The 19,791-nt window shown below is 47.1% G+C and overlaps 2 protein-coding genes and 1 non-coding gene across 3 annotated transcripts in view; 1 reads left to right on the forward strand and 2 right to left on the reverse strand.

The window, feature by feature from the left end:
- Positions 1–11,327, forward strand: part of LOC116833757 (uncharacterized) — a 660,803-nt gene extending 649,476 nt beyond the window's left edge. The window contains exons 7-9 of the mRNA XM_075069363.1: positions 547–673; positions 8,317–8,430; positions 8,800–11,327. Of these exons, the coding sequence (XP_074925464.1) occupies positions 547–673; positions 8,317–8,430; positions 8,800–10,064 (1,506 nt within the window). The 3' untranslated portion in view covers positions 10,065–11,327. The remainder of the gene's footprint in view (positions 1–546; positions 674–8,316; positions 8,431–8,799) is intronic.
- The window catches only part of LOC116820769 (uncharacterized), a 292,353-nt gene that overhangs the window by 225,178 nt on the left and 47,384 nt on the right, over positions 1–19,791 (reverse strand).
- On the reverse strand, positions 14,425–14,496 carry TRNAC-GCA (transfer RNA cysteine (anticodon GCA)). Its single transcript has one exon. It is a non-coding gene; the product is annotated as a tRNA-Cys (tRNA).

The raw sequence follows: 19,791 nt of genomic DNA on the forward strand, positions 1-19,791 counted from the left end.
GATTTCTGATAGCTTCCCTTACCAATTTTCTACAATTCTAACCTTCTAACTTATATTCTTTGCTGTTGACTTCCTCTTTGTTCCATGTATTTTATTTGGAGAGTGTTGGGATTCCTACCAGGGAGCCACCAGCAGGGTCCAGAAACAGCCCCATCGCCTGTATCAAGCCCTTGCTAGTAGGTATGTGGTAAATGTGAAGACCCTGCCTCCGTCTGTCAACTGGGAGACACAAATATCAGAGGCGTAGCTGTGTTAGTCTGAATCTGTAAAAGCAGCAGAGAATCCTGTGGCACCTTATAGACTAACAGACGATTTAGATCATGAGCTTTCGTGGGTGAATACCCACTTTGTCAGATGAATGCTTTGGGAGACACAAAGTTTCTCTCTTTCTGCTCTCTGATGCCTCCTGGCTGCTCTAAGCAAGGTGGTGTGGGACTCTGCTAACATGCCTCCCAGAGCTTCCATTTACCTGGCACTGCTGTTCCGTGAATAGTGGGGTTTTGAGTGGGGCAGCAGGTACTGAGTGTTGGACCCTTTCTCTTTCAGGGGCCAGTGACCTTTGAGGAGGTGGCTGTGTATTTCACCAGGGAAGAGTGGGCTCTGCTGGACCCCGCTCAGAGAGCCCTCTACAGGGATGTCATGCAGGAGAACTATGAGACGGTGGTCTTGCTGGGTAAGGAGTTCTGTCCCTTCGATTATTAGAAGCTATGGGGTCTCTAAAGAACCTGAGTAGTAATAACTTTATACATTTATTCAGCATATATGTTTTGACAAGTTTCCTTACCCCCCTTTTTTTGCCTTATCTCCCACCCACTAGTATAATTTTTGGACATGTGACTTTTTGGTGCCGTTAGTCATTTTAAAATTGCATTTAATGTATCCTTATTGGATACATTAATAACTATATTACTAACTGTAGCTTTCATGACTTTTCCTCCTTTTAAGAGGAAAATACGCCACCTGTAGCATTCTAAATTGAGTAAATAGGTGTATGACTCATGCATGGCTTGTATGACAGTTAGATGAGCTCCTCTTTTGATAGGAGAGCGTATAATGTTTCCATTCAGGACCCCACTGGTGCAGGGAGAATGGAGATGTGGGAGGGGAGCAGAAGGGGGGAGTAGATAATTCGGGGGTGCCCAGATATGGGGAGGGTGTGTGCAGGGTTAGAGCTAAGATGCAGCAGGGAGGGATAAGGTAGTGAGAGATGAAGAGGGAACACAAGAAGCTCCCAAGGTGCCGGGAGGTGGTGCTGGCAGAGAGTAATGGGAAGAAGTGGAGAGGAGTGTGGAGGAAGGAAGTGGCTCAGTCTCAGGTGTTGTCTTGCTTATCAGGCCATGTCAGTTTTGTTAGAGGGCATTTCCTTCACCCTCCCAATTCCCTGTTTCTTGTCACGCAGACTACAAGCAGCAAAAGACCAGAAGTCCGAAGCACAGATAATGCGATGTTTATTGGGTCTATATCCAAGCAAGCATATTCCACTACCCTAATTAACTTACACCTAGAAAAATTAATTATGCAGCAGACAGAAACAATTAGAGAACCAGACTGATTAACAAGGTAAAAGTGGCGGCCATAAAGATAAAACAATATAGAAATGAGGGTTTCAGAACCACAATCACTGATAAGTGATTTCTTGCCAGACAGGCTGCTATCAAACTAAGTTTTCTTTAACTATCTTAAGATCTTTTTCTTTATCTGATGGTGATGGGCACTATTCACACAGGATTGTCTTTCTAACAGCCCAATAGCACCTTATCTCAGTGTGACTGGTTTGGGATGTGAGAATGTGACCCTTCACTTCCCAGCTTATGGCTGCCCCTGCTGCTTAGCCAAAGGCCTTATCCTAAGAACAAGGCCTCAGACAATCCTAGTGAGAGAAGGCCCATAGACAAGCAGACTGTGATTTTGATTCTTAGCTAGTTACAGGAGTATAAAGACAAAGTGATAAAAATACACCTAAGTTCTTAAAGTACAGGCTTTACAGGCAGGCCTGACTATCTCTATTCTAACAGTGGGTTCTGCCCCTTCCCCCATTCTGTGTCTGTCTTGTCTATTTAGATTGTAAATTCTTCACGGCATAGGCCATCTACTGTTCTTTGTATTTTGCCTAGCAAAATGGGGACCCACTGTTAGTTGGCCCTTAGACACTAAGGTAATGGATATGATTTATTATAACAACAACTCTCCTGCCACTTTGAGCCAAGGAAGATGGCCTGGGGATGCATAGCCTTATTTGGGGTGTGTTAATAATATTGATTTGATTTACCAACTTAATTTCATTTGTTTTGTAATTAATTTGAATAATACTACTACTTAATCATTTATATTAATTAATGTGGGTTTAGGCTCGCCAATTTGTTTGAGCAGAAGATAAAAGTTCGTGTTTCGAATGAAGTTCCACAGAATTTATAAAGGCACTTTCGGGGGTATGACAGGAAGCTCACACTGAGACAGATATAGTCATAAAGATTTTTTATTAAAATCAATGAAACAGTAAGTAAATTGTAAAACAGTTAGAATTACAGAGTTACAATTGTATTACTGTTATCCAAGAGATACATATGATAATACAATATTATGTGCTGCAAACTTTGGTTAATACTCACACCCTGTTTTGATAAACTGGTGTTGGCATCGCCTCTGGCAGTTCCGGTTTCACAGCTCTTGCAGAGGAAACTAATGCAAAGAGCTGTCAAAGCTACTTTAGAATTTACTTTTTAATTCAACTAAATTATCTAATACACAAACTAAAATAGAGTTTAGAGAGACCAAGCTTAGCCGAGTCTCTTTTGAACTTAAAGTTTGAAAAGAAAGTAAGTGCGGCCTGGTTAATAGCTGTCGTAGATGAATAGCATGAATACGTAGTTGAAGATGATGAAGTGTAGTGAAGAAGGAGGAGGTCGAGGTGGGGGTGGAGTACCATAGTGAGGTAGGTTACCTCTTTCTATAGAAATAAATGCCAGAAATCCTTCCTCTTATGCCCAAATTTCACTCTTCCGCCATAGAAATGTTAGGGTACGCTGACCCCATAGGCTAATGAAGGACATAAATCCACACTATGTAGAGGCCAAGCATAGGAGTTTATTACACACAGCGCTGGCGGAGTGTCACCTTATTAGGCTCAGAGACACTGTCAATCAATTGATTACAATAGAATATATAAGTTTTTCATGGGTGGAGGAAAGTGACGGGGTAGGCAGTTTCACACCCCGGGATAGGTTTTGCAGCAAAACAAGATAGCACATTAGCCAATGGTTAAAAGGCTACATAGTGTCTCCGCCCATGGTTTTAAGTTAGCAAGTTAACATTTAATGAATACTTTGATAAAATGTTGTTAGTATAAAATAAATATGTTGAATTCTGTTTTGGGGTCCATAAGAATGGAGCAACTCCTTTGATTGTCCATCAGGTACATTCCTAGGGGTTAAAGCAAAGAAACAGTGAAAGTATATGGCAATAAAGATTGTCCCCTTTATGTCTTAAGGCAGGCATTGGTCCCTGGGAAGAGAGGTGGAAGGATGCCATATCTTATACTGACATGCCAACTTTTCACAAACTCAGGGTTGGATCTGTGAGAAGAATGTTCCCTACAGAAGAGACTGACACAATAGGAACAGGGATCCTTTGTTCAATTTGCAACTCTGAATAAGACACAATTATTTAGTTCTTAGCTCCAACACCTGGCAATTTGCTGACCAGGCCTATTTTAGCAAAACAAGATTATTTGTTTACCCCAGCTTTCTCTTAACTAATCACTATTTGCTAGGCCTCTGGTCTCTTGACCAAACTCTGGACTTTGGGTCTGAGAAAGAGCTGGCACAATCCATATACCAGGTTGTTATATAAAATGCACATGGATTTTAATCTTTCAGTCTCTCCTCTTGACCCTAGGGTTTCCGAACCCGCCAGGTCAAATATACCAATTTTAATGTACTCACTTACTGCTGAGTTGCTGATAAAGCACCAGTATCATTAAGAATGTCAGGATAGACACTCCCCTCATAATTTGACAAAATAGCACTTAGATCCATCCCCAGGGGACTTTGTTACCTGAGATGGCATTGCCCATAATTAACGCTTTAACCTCCACTGCCTGGTTCATTGCCTTCGAGAACTTCACATCGGCCTGGTCCACGGTTTCCCCTATCTGAGTGTACCTCAGACGGCCTTCCCCAATATGCCTCTGGGCCTCGGTCACCAACTCCTTGATCTTCGCCTGCAGGGCCTGTAGACCCTCCTCTAGCTAGTTACTGCCATAGTGCCGTTCCAGATCCCATGTTAGGTTACCCATCATTGGCAGAGTACGGTGGAGCCACGTCCCATCGACAGTTAGGGTTGACTTTCGAGGGACCGTTATGCACACGGATGGATTTCTCAAGGGGCAGTGCTTTCCATTTAGCTCAATGGAGTGGTTCTGGGCAGTCACACACCAGTAGGTACCGTTCATCTGGACCAGCTCCATGTGCACCAGTTTCTCAGTAATGGCCACTTCGAACCTAGACAGATTTGTTAGAACATTATATGGGCATGCACACAGAATTTCCTGCACCAAACCTTTCTGCAAGGGTATCTAGTAATCCCTTCTTCTGGCTAGTTAAGCGCTCACCAATTTGGTTTGTTAGGCTAGTAATGTTTTTACTCGTTTGAGGCCTGACCTTTGCACACTGTTTGTTTACTTTCTCTAAAGGAATATGCACCTCAACCTTGTAAGTGTGGAATACCACCCAAATGAGGACCAGTAGGACTGGTCCTATAATTATTAATCCTGGTTTTGGAACAGGGATTTGTTTAGGGCATGACACACAGTCGGGTGGTTTCACTCTGTCTTTGATAACCCGGTTAATTGTTACCAGTCATGGACATTTTAACTTGGGCCATCATTTAACAAATGTATGCCATGCCTTTGGGGTTACCTCCATCCATGCTTTAGGTGGTAAGCCCCATCCTGATTCAGCAGGCCCAACCTCAACTGGTACCATGTCAGTATAATTGGCATATAATTTTTCATGAGTGTCTGAGGGTTTTTTTTTCACAAAATCCCACACACATTCCAGTGTCGAGGTCTGTGTTTTTCCTCCCAGGCCATCGTGGCAATATGCCATGTAACTATGTTTAAATGAGGGATAGCCCAAGACTTTCTAGTCCCCTTCACACATGGCATACTACTTGCGTTCTTCCTTGTGCACCACAGGGACGGCAGGAGCCACAGCAGAAGCCTCCCCATGGTCATTCTGGTTGTCCTGGTCACCCTTCTGTCCTTTCTCTTTCACCTCTTATTGTTTACCTGTGGAGACACCTGTGGAGACATTGTTAGTATTGACAGATGCTGATTTAAACGATTTTAACTGATTTTGGTGATGCCAAAATGTTTTCAATTTTCCCCCAATCTTTGCATATGTATTAGTAGTCAGAAGGACTCTTGCAGGGCCTTGCCATCTTGGCTTTAAAATTTCTTTAAGCTTTGGGTAAATGTGACACATTACTATATCCCCAACTTTAAACGCAGGTTTGTCCAGACTGTTGTTATGATCCAGCTGGGTTTGGTTTTTCTTTACTTGGCTGTATAAATCCTTCAACTCTCTGTCCAATGCCTTGATGTAGTTCTGCAGCCTGTCTGCAAAAAGCTCCAACCCACCCCCGCAAGGAGGATCACAGGGCTAGGCATTCTCACTGCTCTTCCTGTTATTAGTTCAAAGGGTGTCAGTTGAGTCAGCCTGTTTGGGCTGCCCCTGATTTGATACAACACAGCAGGAAGCATACGAGCCCATCCTTCTCCTGTATCCAGTACTGTGTTTGTTAAGGCTATTTTTATTGTTCTGTTCATTCTTTTCACCATTCCTGAGCTTTCAGGGTGGTGTGGTATATGGAATCTTTGCTTTATTTCTAGTGCCTTACATGTCTCCTACATTACTCGCTCTGAAAATTGAGTTTCTTGGTCAGTCTATTGACAGTGGCAAATCTCATCTGGGTATTATTTCTTCTGCTAGGATTCGAGCTACTGTTGTAGCAGTATAGTTCTTGGTTGGGAATGCCTCTACCCAATGGATAAAAATATCAATAATTACCAAAATGAAAGTGTACTCTCTGCTTTGTGGCAAGGGTCCAGTAAAATCAATTTGCAAATTTTGCCATGGTCCCTCTGATTGTGGTTGGTGATTTTGAGGCACGTTTTCCCCACATTCACTTGTGCACACGTCACACATCTTTTGAGAAATTGTAAAGCATCTTTTTTTATGGCTGGCCACCACCAGTATTCCAGGGCAGCCCTCATTTGTCTCCACCCCAGATGAGCTGGAGAGTGGATGGCATGGAGCAGTTGAGCCCATATGCACTCTGGGGCTATCTGCTCCTCCTCTCCGGCCCATACCAAAGGTGATTTTTATACACACAGCCTTGTTCTTCCAATTTACTTGTCTCTTCTGGGCTTATAGTTGCATACAGATTTTTTTTTAATTTCACTTCCTCTTCTGGCACTCTAGCTGCACAAACCTTAATAGGACTTGCTTGTGCAATTTCTTTGGCATGTTTATCTCCCCAATAATTTCCTTTTTGTTCCTCACTTAAGATCTTATTGTGTGCTTTTATCTTTACTACTGCTAGTTCTGATGGTAGTTTGGCAGCTTCTGTTAGTCTTTGAACTGCTTTCATATTATTAATTGGCTTGCCAGTTGTTGTTATAAAACCCCTGCATGACCACACGTTCATGTAGTCATTCACAACTCCAAATGCGTATCTTCTGTCTGTGTATACGGTGAGCTTCTTGCCTTCCCCCACTCTCAAAGCTTCTGTGAGAGCTGTTAGCTCCGCTTCTTGGGCTGACTTTGATCCTTCCATCTGACCTGACGCTATCACTGTCCCATTGCTGAGTACCACTGCCTATTCAGTGTGTGGCACTTCATTTTCATACTTGCTTGATCCATCTACATACACAACTATATCTGGATTCTCTAATGGCTCTTCTTTAATTCTTTTCAACACTTCCTCATCTCTATCTATAAGACATTTGTGTACCCCTCTCTCTATGTTTAGACATTTGGCTACATTTATTCCCTTGTCTTTTACTATGGAGAAGTTAGGGTTTTGCAAGCACGATGTTGATTCCCACTGCTTTCTGCGGGCGTCTGTTACAGATCTTAGTCATCGAGTGTTGAGGAGATCGGTAAGCGTATGGGGTGTATGGAGCACTAATTTCCCTGAGAGAGTGTATGATTCACAAGCTTTCACAGCCTACATAGCACAATCTAGAGCTGCTACGCACTCCAGTAATCCCTGGGGGTCTTGTGGTATATAGGTATATGCTACCGGACACTGTCTGTCTCCCTGAAGCTGGGTTAGCACAGCTGAGTAGTGGAATGGAGCAACTCCTTTGATTGTCCACCAGGTACATTCCTAGGGGATAAAGCAAAGAAACAGTGAAAGTATATGGCAATAAAGATTGTCCCCTTTATGTCTTAAGCCAGGCACTGGTCCCTGGGAAGGGAGGTGGAAGGCTGCCATATCTTATACTGACACTGCCAGCTTTTCATAAACTCAAAGCTGGATCTGTGGGAAGAACGTTCCCTACAGAAGAGACTGGCACAATAGGAACAGGGATTCTTTATTCAATTTGCTGCTCTGAATAAGACACAATTATTTAGCTCTTAGCTCCATCACCTGGCAATTTGCTGACCAGGCCTATTTTAGCAAAACAAGATTATTTGTCTACCCCAGCTTTCTCTCAACTAATCAGTATTTGCTAGGTCTCTGGTCTCTTGACCAAACTCTGGACTTTGGGTCTGAGAAAGAGCTGGCACAATCCATATACCAGGTTGTTATATAAAATGCACATGGATTTTAACCCTTCAGCTAATATGTATGTGCGTATGGATGACAGGTATCTGCGCACTTGTGGTGTACTTGTTAAGTCTGTGGGTACAACTTCGAAAAATCCCCTATGCCATTGTTCACTGTCTATTGGTCTAGGTAAAGGGTCTTAGAACTAAGTGTAGGCACTTTTTTGGGGTATAGAAAAAACAAGTTAAAAAGGTCATCTTTGCTTTTCTGGGTAAAGGGGCACAGGATATAGCTATGCTAACTTTGCTTTAGCTGAAAAGGCAGGTTTTTGGTCTGTAGGTTTCTTGCATTACAGCCAAACTTACTTTTAATATGAATTAATAAACCTATTACAATACAGTACTTATACGAAAAGATTAATCCTGAGGGCTACAGATGTTACGGCTTCAAAATGAGATGGGGTTAAAACCATGGAATATTCTTTGTGACATGTATCCCACAAATCCCACTGACCTCCCTTCTTTTCTTTGCCTGCACTAGGGTTTCCAGTTCCCAAACCTGATGTGATCTCGCAGCTGGAACAAGAGGAAGAGGCATGGGTCCTGGACTTCCAGGGCTCTGAGAAAGAAGTGCTCCCAAGAGCTGCCTTCACAGGTGAGGAATTGGTTAAACAACTCAACAACTGTTTAGGAATGCAGGAAACATTTGATATGCCCTACAAAGACCCTGTGAGCTCTTCAAGTTCAGGATTGTTCCCTGCAGATATGGAGTCATTATGGTAGATGTCACTCATGGCTTCCCTACTATTCTGACTGACAGCTGTCAGCAGGTTCCTCCCCGATGTCGCTTTCCCCTGAGAGTTATGGTGCAATGAGGACCCAGGACTGATCCCTTCCTCCCTTCTCTGTGGAAGGATTTGGGGAAAATCAGCTCCTGATAAGTTTGATCTCTCCCACATATATTTTGGTTTGTTCGTCCCTTTTTCCATTCCTTTCTCTGAGATTTCCTTTCTTTCTGGTGCAGAGAGTGACCCATGTCTGGATTCTCTCTGTCTCCCATCTGGTGATGGGATGGTGAGTGAGAACAAGGAGGAAAAACCCCAGCAGGAAGACGCTGTGCAAGTAGAACCACATTGGATGTTATCAGGAAGATTCAAAGGGAATGTTTCCAGGAGTTGTGCACTCCAAGAAAACACAAAATCCTGTGAGGCTCAGCAGAGGCCAGAGGAAAACTACCGTAGCCACTCAGACCTTATTCCACGCGACAGAATCTACTTGGAAGAGACACGCTACACATGCCAGGAGTGTGGGAAAAGCTTCAGTCGGCGCTCACACCTTATCAGACATCAGAGAATCCACACAGGGGAGCTGCCCTTCATATGCGCTGAGTGTGGGAAAAGCTTCAATCAGAGCTCTGCCCTGAGCACACACGGGAGAATCCACACAAGTGAGAAACCATATGGATGCTCTGAGTGCGGGAAAAGATTCAATCAGAACTCAAACCTTATCGCACATAGGAGAATCCACACCTGTGAGAAACCGTATGGATGCTCTGAGTGTGGGAAAAGCTTCAGTCAGAGCTCAGATCTTATCAGACATCAGAGAATCCATACGGGGGAGATGCACTACACATGCTCTGAGTGTGGGAAAAGCTTCAGTCGGAGCTCACAGCTTATCACACATCGCAGAATACACACCAGAGAGACGCCCTACACGTGCTCTGAGTGTCAGAAAAGTTTCAGTTGGAGTGCACACCTTATCAGACATCAGAGAATCCACACGGGGGAGACGCCCTACACATGCTCTGAGTGCGGGAAAAGCTTCAATCAGCGCTCTGCCCTGAGTACACACAGGAGAATCCACACAGGTGAGAAACCGTATGGATGCTCTGAGTGCGGGAAAAGCTTCAATCAGAGCTCTGCCCTGAGTACACATAGGAGAATCCACACAGCTCAGAAACTGTATGGATGCTCTGAGTGCGGGAAAAGCTTCAGTCACAGCTCTGCCCTGATCACACATCAGAAAATCCATACAGGGGAGAAGCCCTACACATGCTGTGAGTGTGGGAAAAGCTTCAGTTGGCGCTCACACCTTATCAGACACCAGAGAATCCACACAGGGGAGACTCCCTACACGTGCTCTGAGTGCGGGAAAAGCTTCAGTCAGAGCTCTGCCCTAAGCACACATAGGAGAATCCACACAGGAGAGAAACTCTATATATGCTCTGAGTGCGGGAAAAGCTTCAGTCAGAGCTCAAGCCTTATTAGACATCACAAAATCCACAAGTGAACTGTTATAAATCCTTTGACAAGAGCTGGCCAAAGTGGGTTTTTTTTTTTTTTTTAAATCACATTTGCTAATTCCCACATAGTGATTTTTACACCATCTTCACCGTGGTGTCTCAGCTCCCCCAGATGAGTTGCCTGCGTCTGCCTTTTGCAGCTCTCCCTTCTTTGGGGTCAATCCTCTGATTATCAGCTCCAGGTGGGGGGAGAGAGGTTTAATCCCAACAAGCTACAGTGAGGCAAAAACTACCTGTTCCGTACATCCACTAGGACTGTAGATGGCTTTGGCTGCTCAAGATCTTGGGGTAAAAAGACAATTACAGTTGTAGTGCAGATGCAGCCCAGGAGCAGTGGTTGGCATTAGCTTTCCCCTTGACCTGACCTAAACTCCATCCCTTTCTCTAGTCTTAACAAACCCTGAGTATCACGGTTATACTGTTCCCCCATTTCAAAGCCATTGTTAGTCATCAGGTTTCCCCTTCAGGAACAAATTGTTTCATTCTCAGTTGCTCTGATGTTTCTTGAGGTTGGACTGAAGAGCAGATATTTTTGCTACCATTTTCCTCACTTAAAATACATTGAACAATAAGAAAGAGCAAGAACAGGGCAGGGATAGGAAAAAAGATCATTTCACCCTCTGTAATAACAGAAAAGATAGGGTAAGTCAGGGGGATTCCCTTATTTCCCATCACCATCCCAGTCCCCCTGTTGTTCAATTGGTTAGGTCAGTCTTTTTTTCTAAAGGGCTGGGAACAGGATTCCCTAGTAAATGACTTGGAACTAAGTAAAATACCCATGCATTTGGCTCCCAAAGCAATTCTGGCCCAGACCCTGCAAGAGGTCGCTCCTGAAGATATCTCCTTCCTAATCAGCTGCATGTTGCCTGTTATTTGGGAAATGCAGTCCCTTTCTAGGTAGAGATGGGAAAAATGAAAATGACGTTTGTCATGGAGTCCCTGGGCGATGCTCTGGAACAGCTCCCCACAAAGCCAGTCAGGACTTTGGGGAGCCTCCTCTCCCTTGGAGCAGACTTGTTCAGGGCAAGAAGCTCACACGTTTTCACCTCCTGGGTCTCTCCCTGGAGCATTCAGCATCTTCTGCCCCTCCGTGCGCTTCCCACAGCGAGCCCACCCACGCGGGGTCCTGGGGAAGCCACAGGGTCCTGCATCCCCACTTTGCAGTTAGACGTGACTCTTAGCCAGCCAGTAACACAGAGGTTTATTCGATGACAGGAACAGGGTCTAAAACAGAACTTGTAGATACAGCGAACCGGACCCCTCGGCCGGGTCCACTCTGGAGCCAGGAGACCCCTCTGTTTTTGCCGGCTCCTGTCGTATCGTGTCGTATAAACAAAACCACATCCCCCAATTCGTCATGGACTTGGGGTCTGTGCTGCTGGTTAGTTACATCCGGGTTGTGGTACGTATTCTGTAACTCCTGCAAGCAGCCTGCGTTTGCTGACCCACCCCCGTCTCTAGTCCCCTTCTTGTGTTTCTCGCCTGCTCTTTTATTATGGTCAGGTTTGGTTTTATAATTTGTTCTATTGCCTTGTCTTTATCTCCTCCTCCTGCTTTTTGCCTGCTGTTTTATTGTGTGTAGAAGGGAGACGGTTAGCTTGGTTTTTATAGCCTGCTCTTTTGTTTTGCTTTCCTTTTTGTATAAAGAGTGTCTAGTTTAAGTAAATCAGAGCTATTACTAATAAGTTACTTTTCCTAGCCTAAAGTGTAACTCTCCCCGCTAAACAAACACAGCCATTTGGCTTTAAATCCTATTTTATTGTGTCTTGTCGTTCCTCCCCCATTAAACAATCAATCGAACCTTACGTGTCGCAGACACCAACCAGGTGCACTGAGGCAAAAACTACCTGGCCTTCCATCCACTAGGACTGTATATGTCATTGGCTGCTCAAGTTAGTGATCTTAATGTAAAAAGTTGTAGTGTAGATGCAGCCCAGGTGCAGTGATTGGCATTAGTTTTCCCCTTGACCTGACCTAAACTCCAACACTTTTCCTAGTCTAAACAAACCCTGAGCATCACGGTTATCCTGTTTCCCCCATTTCAAAGCAATTGTTAGTCATCAAGTTCTCCCTTGGGGAACAAATTGTTTCATTCCCAGTTGCTCTGATGTTGCTTCAGGTTGTGCTGGAGAGCAGATATTTTTATTATCATTTTCCCGCACTTAAAATATATTGAACTATAACAAAGAGGAGGAACAGGGCAGGGATAGGGACAAATGTCATTTCACCCATTGTAACAACAGGCGTAGTTAGGGTAAGTCAGAGGGATTCCCTTATTCCCCATCATCCCCTTCAATCCGTGCTAGAACCTAAGAATCCTTTTCCTTTTCCCCAGTTGTGGGATGGGAGACTTCCAAAAGTGCTCCCTGTGCTATAGCACATGACTGAACTCAGAGAATAAACCCCAAATCTCCCCTGAGCTTTGCTTTTTGAATTCTGTATTTCTGATTACTTCAAGCCTGGGCATTGTGATTATTTACCAGTTTCTCTAGCACTGTTCCTACCACTTGTTTCTGTAACATTTTTTGTTTTTTACGGGACAGGGTTGTTGTTCCTTTGCCTAACCCCAACCTGGAAGGCAGGGTGTCTGTTTTCTCTGGCCACTCCCCACAGACAAATCTGACAGGGTTAAACCTGCCAGGAGCAAACAAAAAGCCCCCGGTCACACACACAAAGCAGATAGACATACACAAGACACAGAAGAAACTGAATTATTTGAGCTATCAACATTTCCACTTTCCACAGCATGTTAGTTCTGAAGGTTGTTCTCATTTGTTTATTTTCTTCGAACCAGAACTGGGGAAAGAGAACACTGGAGTCAGTGGAATTACAGCAGGAAGGGATAAGTCTCATGATTCGTCACTAACCAAAGGCTTTGTAAACAGAGCGATAATGTTACTGAATGGTCTGGCTAACCCTGCAGTTAGAAACAATCAGCTCTATAGGTGGTAAATTGACAGAGGCTCTGCTGCTGATCATGAAATAGCAGCTGTTGAAAGGTAATGTGCTTCTATTTCAATGCCTCTGGAAGAACAGAAAACAATGATCTGTGTTAAAGGAAAGTTGCCATTTCTCAGAGCCCCACTTTCTATTGTGTGTGTACAGGAAGGTTTGAATGTGTAGCAGGTAGTTTGCTAAAACTTAGCTATTTTATGCGTGTAACAGGCTCCTGCCCACCTCCAGCAGAGGTTTCAGTCACATACTATGGCAACATACCGAATGTCACACAAATTAGTCCATTCCTCCCCATAGTCAGTCTCCGACGGAAATGTTAGAATGAGGCAGAGAACTGGGAAAGTATCGCAGTAGGAATACATTAAAAAGGGGGATTAATCAGAGCTGGGATGCAGACAGAACCTGTTCTAGAGCTGGTGAAGTGACAGAGACACACTCCCACAAATGCTGGCTCTGAAATAACAGCAGAAGCAGATTGAAGAGAATGAGCTCATGTGGGAGCTATGGGCAGCTGCCCTGTCAGTGCATCACTCACCTGGCAGGTGTGTTACACAAAACACAGCACTTCCCCTCTGGAAGAGAAACACTTCCCCCCACTGCCACCACTTCATTATACTGTCCATGAGGCTGTTTGTCCTCAGGACTTTGATCTCTTTGGGTGGTCCATAGTGATTCATAAAAGAGCCATTAGGGGAGCAGGAGTCATCCCAATGGAAATCTCTTCACTTCTTTCTCAGTGTTACCTTCTTAGCCCTGGCTTTGGAGATGACCTTAGCCTTATCCTGTCTTGATTTTAGGTAGGATTTTGATCACCTTCTGGGGCTTGGCAGCTTAGAACTTTTGAGGGCTTTTCTCTGCCTTTTTGGTCCCCGCTGCAGTCAGTACATGCTAGACATGGGCATGGTGACCTTCCTGAGGATCTTGACAGCTTTAGCCAGCTTCTTGGGGCTATTTTCCTGCTCACAGCCACTGTCGTCTTCTCATGCCTTGTCCTGGGGGCCCAGCTGCTGGTTGAATGGGAAGTAGCCAAAGTGCTGGTGACTTTAGCCCGCACCAAGTTGCCTTTGCTCATCAGACTCCTGAACCCCAACTGGACGTGCTTCTTGTTCTTCTACACAGCACAGCCCTGGAGAAGAGGGATCTGCAAATGTACATTCATATGATCCCTTTTTAATGGATGAAAACATAAACTAGACACTTAGAGGATTGGAACGGATTTCAGTTGATGGACAGGTTTGCTAGGTTTTTATCCATTTGGACAGTGAAATGTTGAGTGTTTACATTTCATTTCAAGCATCCCGTATAGTGGAGCTCCTGAACATAATGGAGAATGGAAATGAAAATGTTTTCCTTTTTTCAAAAATAAAAATAAAAAAAAATAAGAGGCTTCTTAGAGGGCACTTGGATTTGAAGCAAGGACCCCTTGATCTGCAGTCAAACACTCTACCACTGAGCTGTACCCCCATGAGAGCAGATACTTCCCATTGTAGCTGAAGCACATCAGTGATTCCAAAAGCAGGGGCAGGTTCTCTCTGGGGCACAGAGATTTTTTTCAGGGGAGTTGGTGGCTCTTTTTTCCCCTCACCCTGGAGTAAAGTCAGTTTTTTATTCCATGGTCCATGTTTTATGGATTAACAACAGCAGCTTGAAGAAAGAGGAGAGTGAATCTGTCACTATCAGGGCTGAAGGTGGCCACATCCCCTCTGTCTGACCGTTGCCATTGCAGGAGAGAAGGTTTCAATGGAATTGGATGCCCTGGCTCAGACTGGAGACACAGAAAGGTTTTGCTGTTCATTGAACGGCAAAGGAAATTGTGTCTCTGTGTGAAACTGAGGAGGGAAATGAAACACCCACAGGATGGCGCAATGCCCTAAGCTAAGGCAGGAGGGTGAAGGAATGGGGCTGAGGAATGACTGAAGTGGAGTCACCTGTGATTGAAATGAGTTTGTGTCGGGTAGTGACATGTGACATTAATTCAGATGCAGGGTTGAGGCTTCTTTAGCTCCTTGTAGAACTTGAACTTGATTTCCCAGAAGGGAGAAAGGGAAAGTCTGGGGCTGCCGTTAGTCCCTGGCTGGAGCAGTGTATAAAAAAGGCTCCAGAGATGCTCCTGGCAATTACAGGCCACTAAGGCTAACTTCAGTACCAGGCAAATTGGGTGAAATTGTAGAGCCCAATTGTTAGACGCAGAGGTAAACCCACCGGGGCTCCTCACCTTCCAGAGGTGGCAGGAGGTCCCTCCACTTTTTATCGGGGCAGGACATGAGGGTGAGGAAGTGAAGGATGTGGAGCACGAGCGTGTAGAGATGCTTCCTTGGCGCGGTTTGGAAGCGGACTGGCTGCAGATCATGCAGCCGGCTTGCGGAGTAGCGGCTGTGGGGGCGGTCGGGTCCACGGGGCAGGGCCCGATGAAAAGGTCTGGAGGGCTCGGGGTGGTGGGTGGGCGGGGCGTGTCCTCACGTGGGACCCGGTTGAGGTAGGCCGAGCAGCGGGTGGCAAAGTGACCTCCACCTCCTGGAGTACACCTGGAGAGTACAAGGTCTGGAGAGCCCCATGCACTGAGTGAGCATCAGGGGATCCAGTCAGTCTCCCCGGTCGTAGTCCAGGAGGTCTCCGACCCTGGTAGCTTCTGCCAGGACCAACCTCTGGCGCACCGCGGGGGACTCCGCCACCTGCACACGGAGCTGGGGGTTGTGTAGCAGGAGCTCCACGAGGAGATCCGCCCCCTCGGTGACCGCCACGGACCTGGTCGCAGAGAACAGTTTCCAGGTCCGGAGGAGGTCCTGGTAGAAGACCGGCAGCCCGGAGAGGTCTCGTGGAAGACCCCTCGGTTCGAGATAAAGGAGCTGCCGGTTGTATTGGAGCCCTCGGAAGCGGCGCAGGAAGGCGTGCGCCAGGGCTCTCCATGCCGGACTACGCGCACCATAAAGAAGCCTCTGCAGTGCCTGGAGGCGGAAGACGTGGACCTGAGTGCACAGGCACTTCAGGCCCTGCCCTCCTCCTCCAGGGGCAGGTGGAGGACCCCTGCAGGGACCCAGTGCAGTCATGGCCAAAATAACTCCAGAACCACCTTCCAGAGGTCGGCCAGGAAGCCCGTGGTGGGGACCAGGGTGTTGAGCTGGTACCAGAGCATGGACAGGACTAGTTGATTGAGCACCAGTGGCCTCCCTCGAAGGGAAAGGCACCAGAGGAGTCCTGTCCATTTCCGGAGCCGCTCCACCACCCTGCCCTGCAAACCTTGCCAGTTCTCCAGCGGAGACGGACGCGTGGCGAAAAGGTAAACGCTGATAGGGCAGTGGAGCCGCACTCCACCGGATGACCTGAAGTGCAGGTGCGAGGGAGCTTGCCTGCCACTCGTCCCCAACCACCAGGTCAGAGCTCTTGACCCAGCTGACCCGGGCGGAGGAGGCTGCCGAGTACACCACCTGGCAGGCCTCCACCTGTGCCAAGTCACCCAGGTCCTGGACCACAAGGAGCACATCGTCGGCGTACGCTGACGGGACCAGCCGCAGCTCCGGTTCCCGAAGCACCAACCCATCAACCTCCTGTGGAAGAGACAGAGGAAGGGCTTGATGGCCAAAGCATACAGCTGGCACGAGAGGGGGCACCCCTGCCGCACTCCCCACCTGAAGCTGACCGGCTCCATCAGGGTCCAGTAGAGCCTGACCAGACACTCGCGGAAGCATACAGCACCTGGAGAAAACCCACAAACTGGGACCAAAGCCTAACGCTCGCAGAGTGCCCAGGAGTTACCCGTGGTCCACCCTGTCGAACGCCTTCTCCTGATCCAGGGACAGGAGGGCGAATGACAGACCATCCCTGCACCCAAGCTCTAGGAGATCCCGGACCAGATAGAGGTTATCAAAGATGCTACGGCCCGGGACGGTGTAGGTCTGGTCTGGGTGGATCACGTCCTCCAGCACAGCCCCCAGCCGCAGCGAGATGGCCTTGGCTACGATTTTGTAGTCCGTGCTGAGGAGCGAGACGGGACGCCAATTCTGTAAATCGTGGAGGTCCCCCTTCTTCGGCAATAAGGTGAGCATGGCTCGCCTGCACAAGAGGGGGAGGACCCCGCCCTGCAAGGACTTGGGACGCCTCCAGCCTGGACATAAGTATCTGTGCACCCTACAAACCCATAAGCACCTGTAGGGATGCCTACAGCATGGACTTAGGTATCTGGGGCCCCGCAAAACCTCCTAAGCCCACCAGGGACCCCTACAGCCTAGAGATAAGTATCTGTGCCCCCCTGAACCCCATAAGCCCCCCTGGACCCCCTCCAGCCTGGACTTAGGTATCTGTGGCCCCCACAAACCCGCTAAGCCCCCCAGGGACCATCCAGCCTGGACGGAGGTATCTGTGCCCCCCCCCAAGTCCTGAGGAACCCCTCCAGCCTGGAGGTAGGTATCTGTGCCCACCAGAAACCCCCTTAACCCCCCAGGGACCCCTCCAGCCTGGATGTAGGTATCTGTGCCCCTCACAAACTACCTAAGCCCCACCCCACCAGGAACCCTCCAGCCTGGACCTACGTATCTGTGCCTCCCCAACACACTAATTCCCCCCGGAAGCCCTATTGCCTAGATGTAGGTATCTCTGCCACCCACAAACCCCCTAAGCCTCCCAGAGACCCCTATAGCCTAGAAGCATGTATCTGTGCCCCCCAGGAACCCTCTAACCCTCCCCAGGAAGCACTCCAACCTGGACACAGATATCTGTGCCTCCCAAAAAACCCCTAAGCCCCCCAGGGACCCCTAGAGCCTGGAGAAAGGTATCTCTGCCATCCGCAACCCCCCCAATCCTCCCTGGAACCTCTCCAGCCTGGATGTACATATCTGTGCCCCCCATAAACCCCCTAAGCCTCCCAGCACCCCTCCAGCCTGGATGTAGGTATCTGTGCCCCCCGCTGCCCTAAGCCCCCCAGAATCCCTATAGCCTGGACGTAGGTATCTGTGACCCCTACAATACCACTAAGCCCCCCAAGGGACCCTTCCAGGACATACAGAGGTATCTGTGCCCCTCACCAAGTCCCTAAACCCCCAGGGAGCACTGTGCTCACCACAACCCCCTAACTGTCCAGGGACCCCTCCAGCCTGGACATAGGTATTGGTGTCCTCCACGAAGCCCCTAATCCCCACCAGGACCTCTACAGCCTGGATGCAAGTACCTATGCCCCCCACAACTCCCCTAACTCCCCCAGGGTCCCGACCAGCCTGGACGTAGGTATCTGTGACCCTACGAACCCCCTTAAACCCACCCGGAATGCCTCCAGCCTGGACGTAGCTATCTGTNGATTGGGGTGTAACAGTGCAGCTTGGTGAGGGTGTGAACACCTCTGAAATCTACAATGGGAAGATGTTAGGAAGAATAGTTCCTCAAATCTTAATTGCCTTAAAACTCTGCCTTATGAAATGACTCAACGCATGCTCCTTGCCTATGGAAGCATGCAAGGAATTGAGAGGTCAGATATGTATTGTTCGCGAGACCAGTCTGAACTTCTTTTACTAATGTGTCTCTAAGGTCTGTATGTGTTCTGGGGGGAGAGGGCGAGGAGAAGTATTAGCTACACAATAATGAAATCTAAGGAGAAAACTGTAATTAGCTTTAAGGTTGTGGGCTAAATATAAGCAATAATTTGATTTCGGCATTGAAATATTCAGCTGGGTGTAAATCTGGGTTGCACTGCCTGGGTAAAAAAAACTCTGATTGGGTTTTCTGCATCACTAAATATACACTGCCTTCTTGGGTTGCTCTTTTAGGATTTATAGGGGTTGATTTTCTGCTGTATTAATCTGATGGTTGGACTAAATAGATGACTTGATTCCAACACAATATCTTTGTTAACTCATTGATTTACTGATATGACCTGAACTTTATCACTGTATTGTTTAACCCTTAGCTGAGTGGTGTCTATAGTCATTTAGCTTAGTGACGTGCTCTTGGATTTAGTTGTTCATGTTAATAAACATTTAACTGGGATACTGAGTTATTTCTTTCAATAAGCAACAGCGGCTGGAACTTTTCTCTGTATATTTAATTCAATCTCCATTTTCTTCATTTCATACTGTTCTAAATTAAGGAATGTGCAGCAACAAAAACTGACACAAACCTGTTGCTGCCCCATTCTGTGCCAATCCAGCAGGAGCAGAGAACAAACCCCTTCTGGAGCAGGGATTGTCACACTGAACTGTTAAATACAGATGCATGTTCCCAAGGTTTGCTGTCTTTCTCCAATCATGGCATAACGGTGACACCTACAGATGCTTGTAATCATGTCTGGCAAGAAGGAGACCCCTATGTGCATTCCCTGGGGAGGCAGGGGAATCTGGGAGACCCTGGACACTGGGGGCTATTTACCCAGAGCTCAGGAGCAATTTACTCAGGGGTGATGCAGTAGAAAAGAGCTGGGTGCTGCTTTCCCCACTTATTTCTCCTTATCCCCTTTCAATCTCTCCTCTTTGCCTTTCTTCCCCCTCCCTCATCCTCTGGCAGGGAGACTTGGTCACTTCTGTGCTCCCAGGGGTGCTCACTCTCCCATAGCTGGATTGGCTCCTGCGAGTGCTAATAGGAGCGAGAGCCTGGGTGTGGGTCAGTCCCTGCAGTGGTTCTGGGACACATACAGGCAGCAGGAGGAGCAGAGATGGGACTAGTTCCCACCTCAGAAAGTCCCTGGCCCGGTGAGTGCAGGAGCTGCAGCCCGAGTTGGGCTTGAAGGGGCCAGAGCAGCAGGGATTGGTAGGAAGGAAGGCAGGAAAATAGCCGTGG

This window comes from Chelonoidis abingdonii, chromosome 1 (assembly GCF_003597395.2).
Source record: "Chelonoidis abingdonii isolate Lonesome George chromosome 1, CheloAbing_2.0, whole genome shotgun sequence".
NCBI classification, from domain to species: domain Eukaryota; kingdom Metazoa; phylum Chordata; order Testudines; family Testudinidae; genus Chelonoidis; species Chelonoidis abingdonii.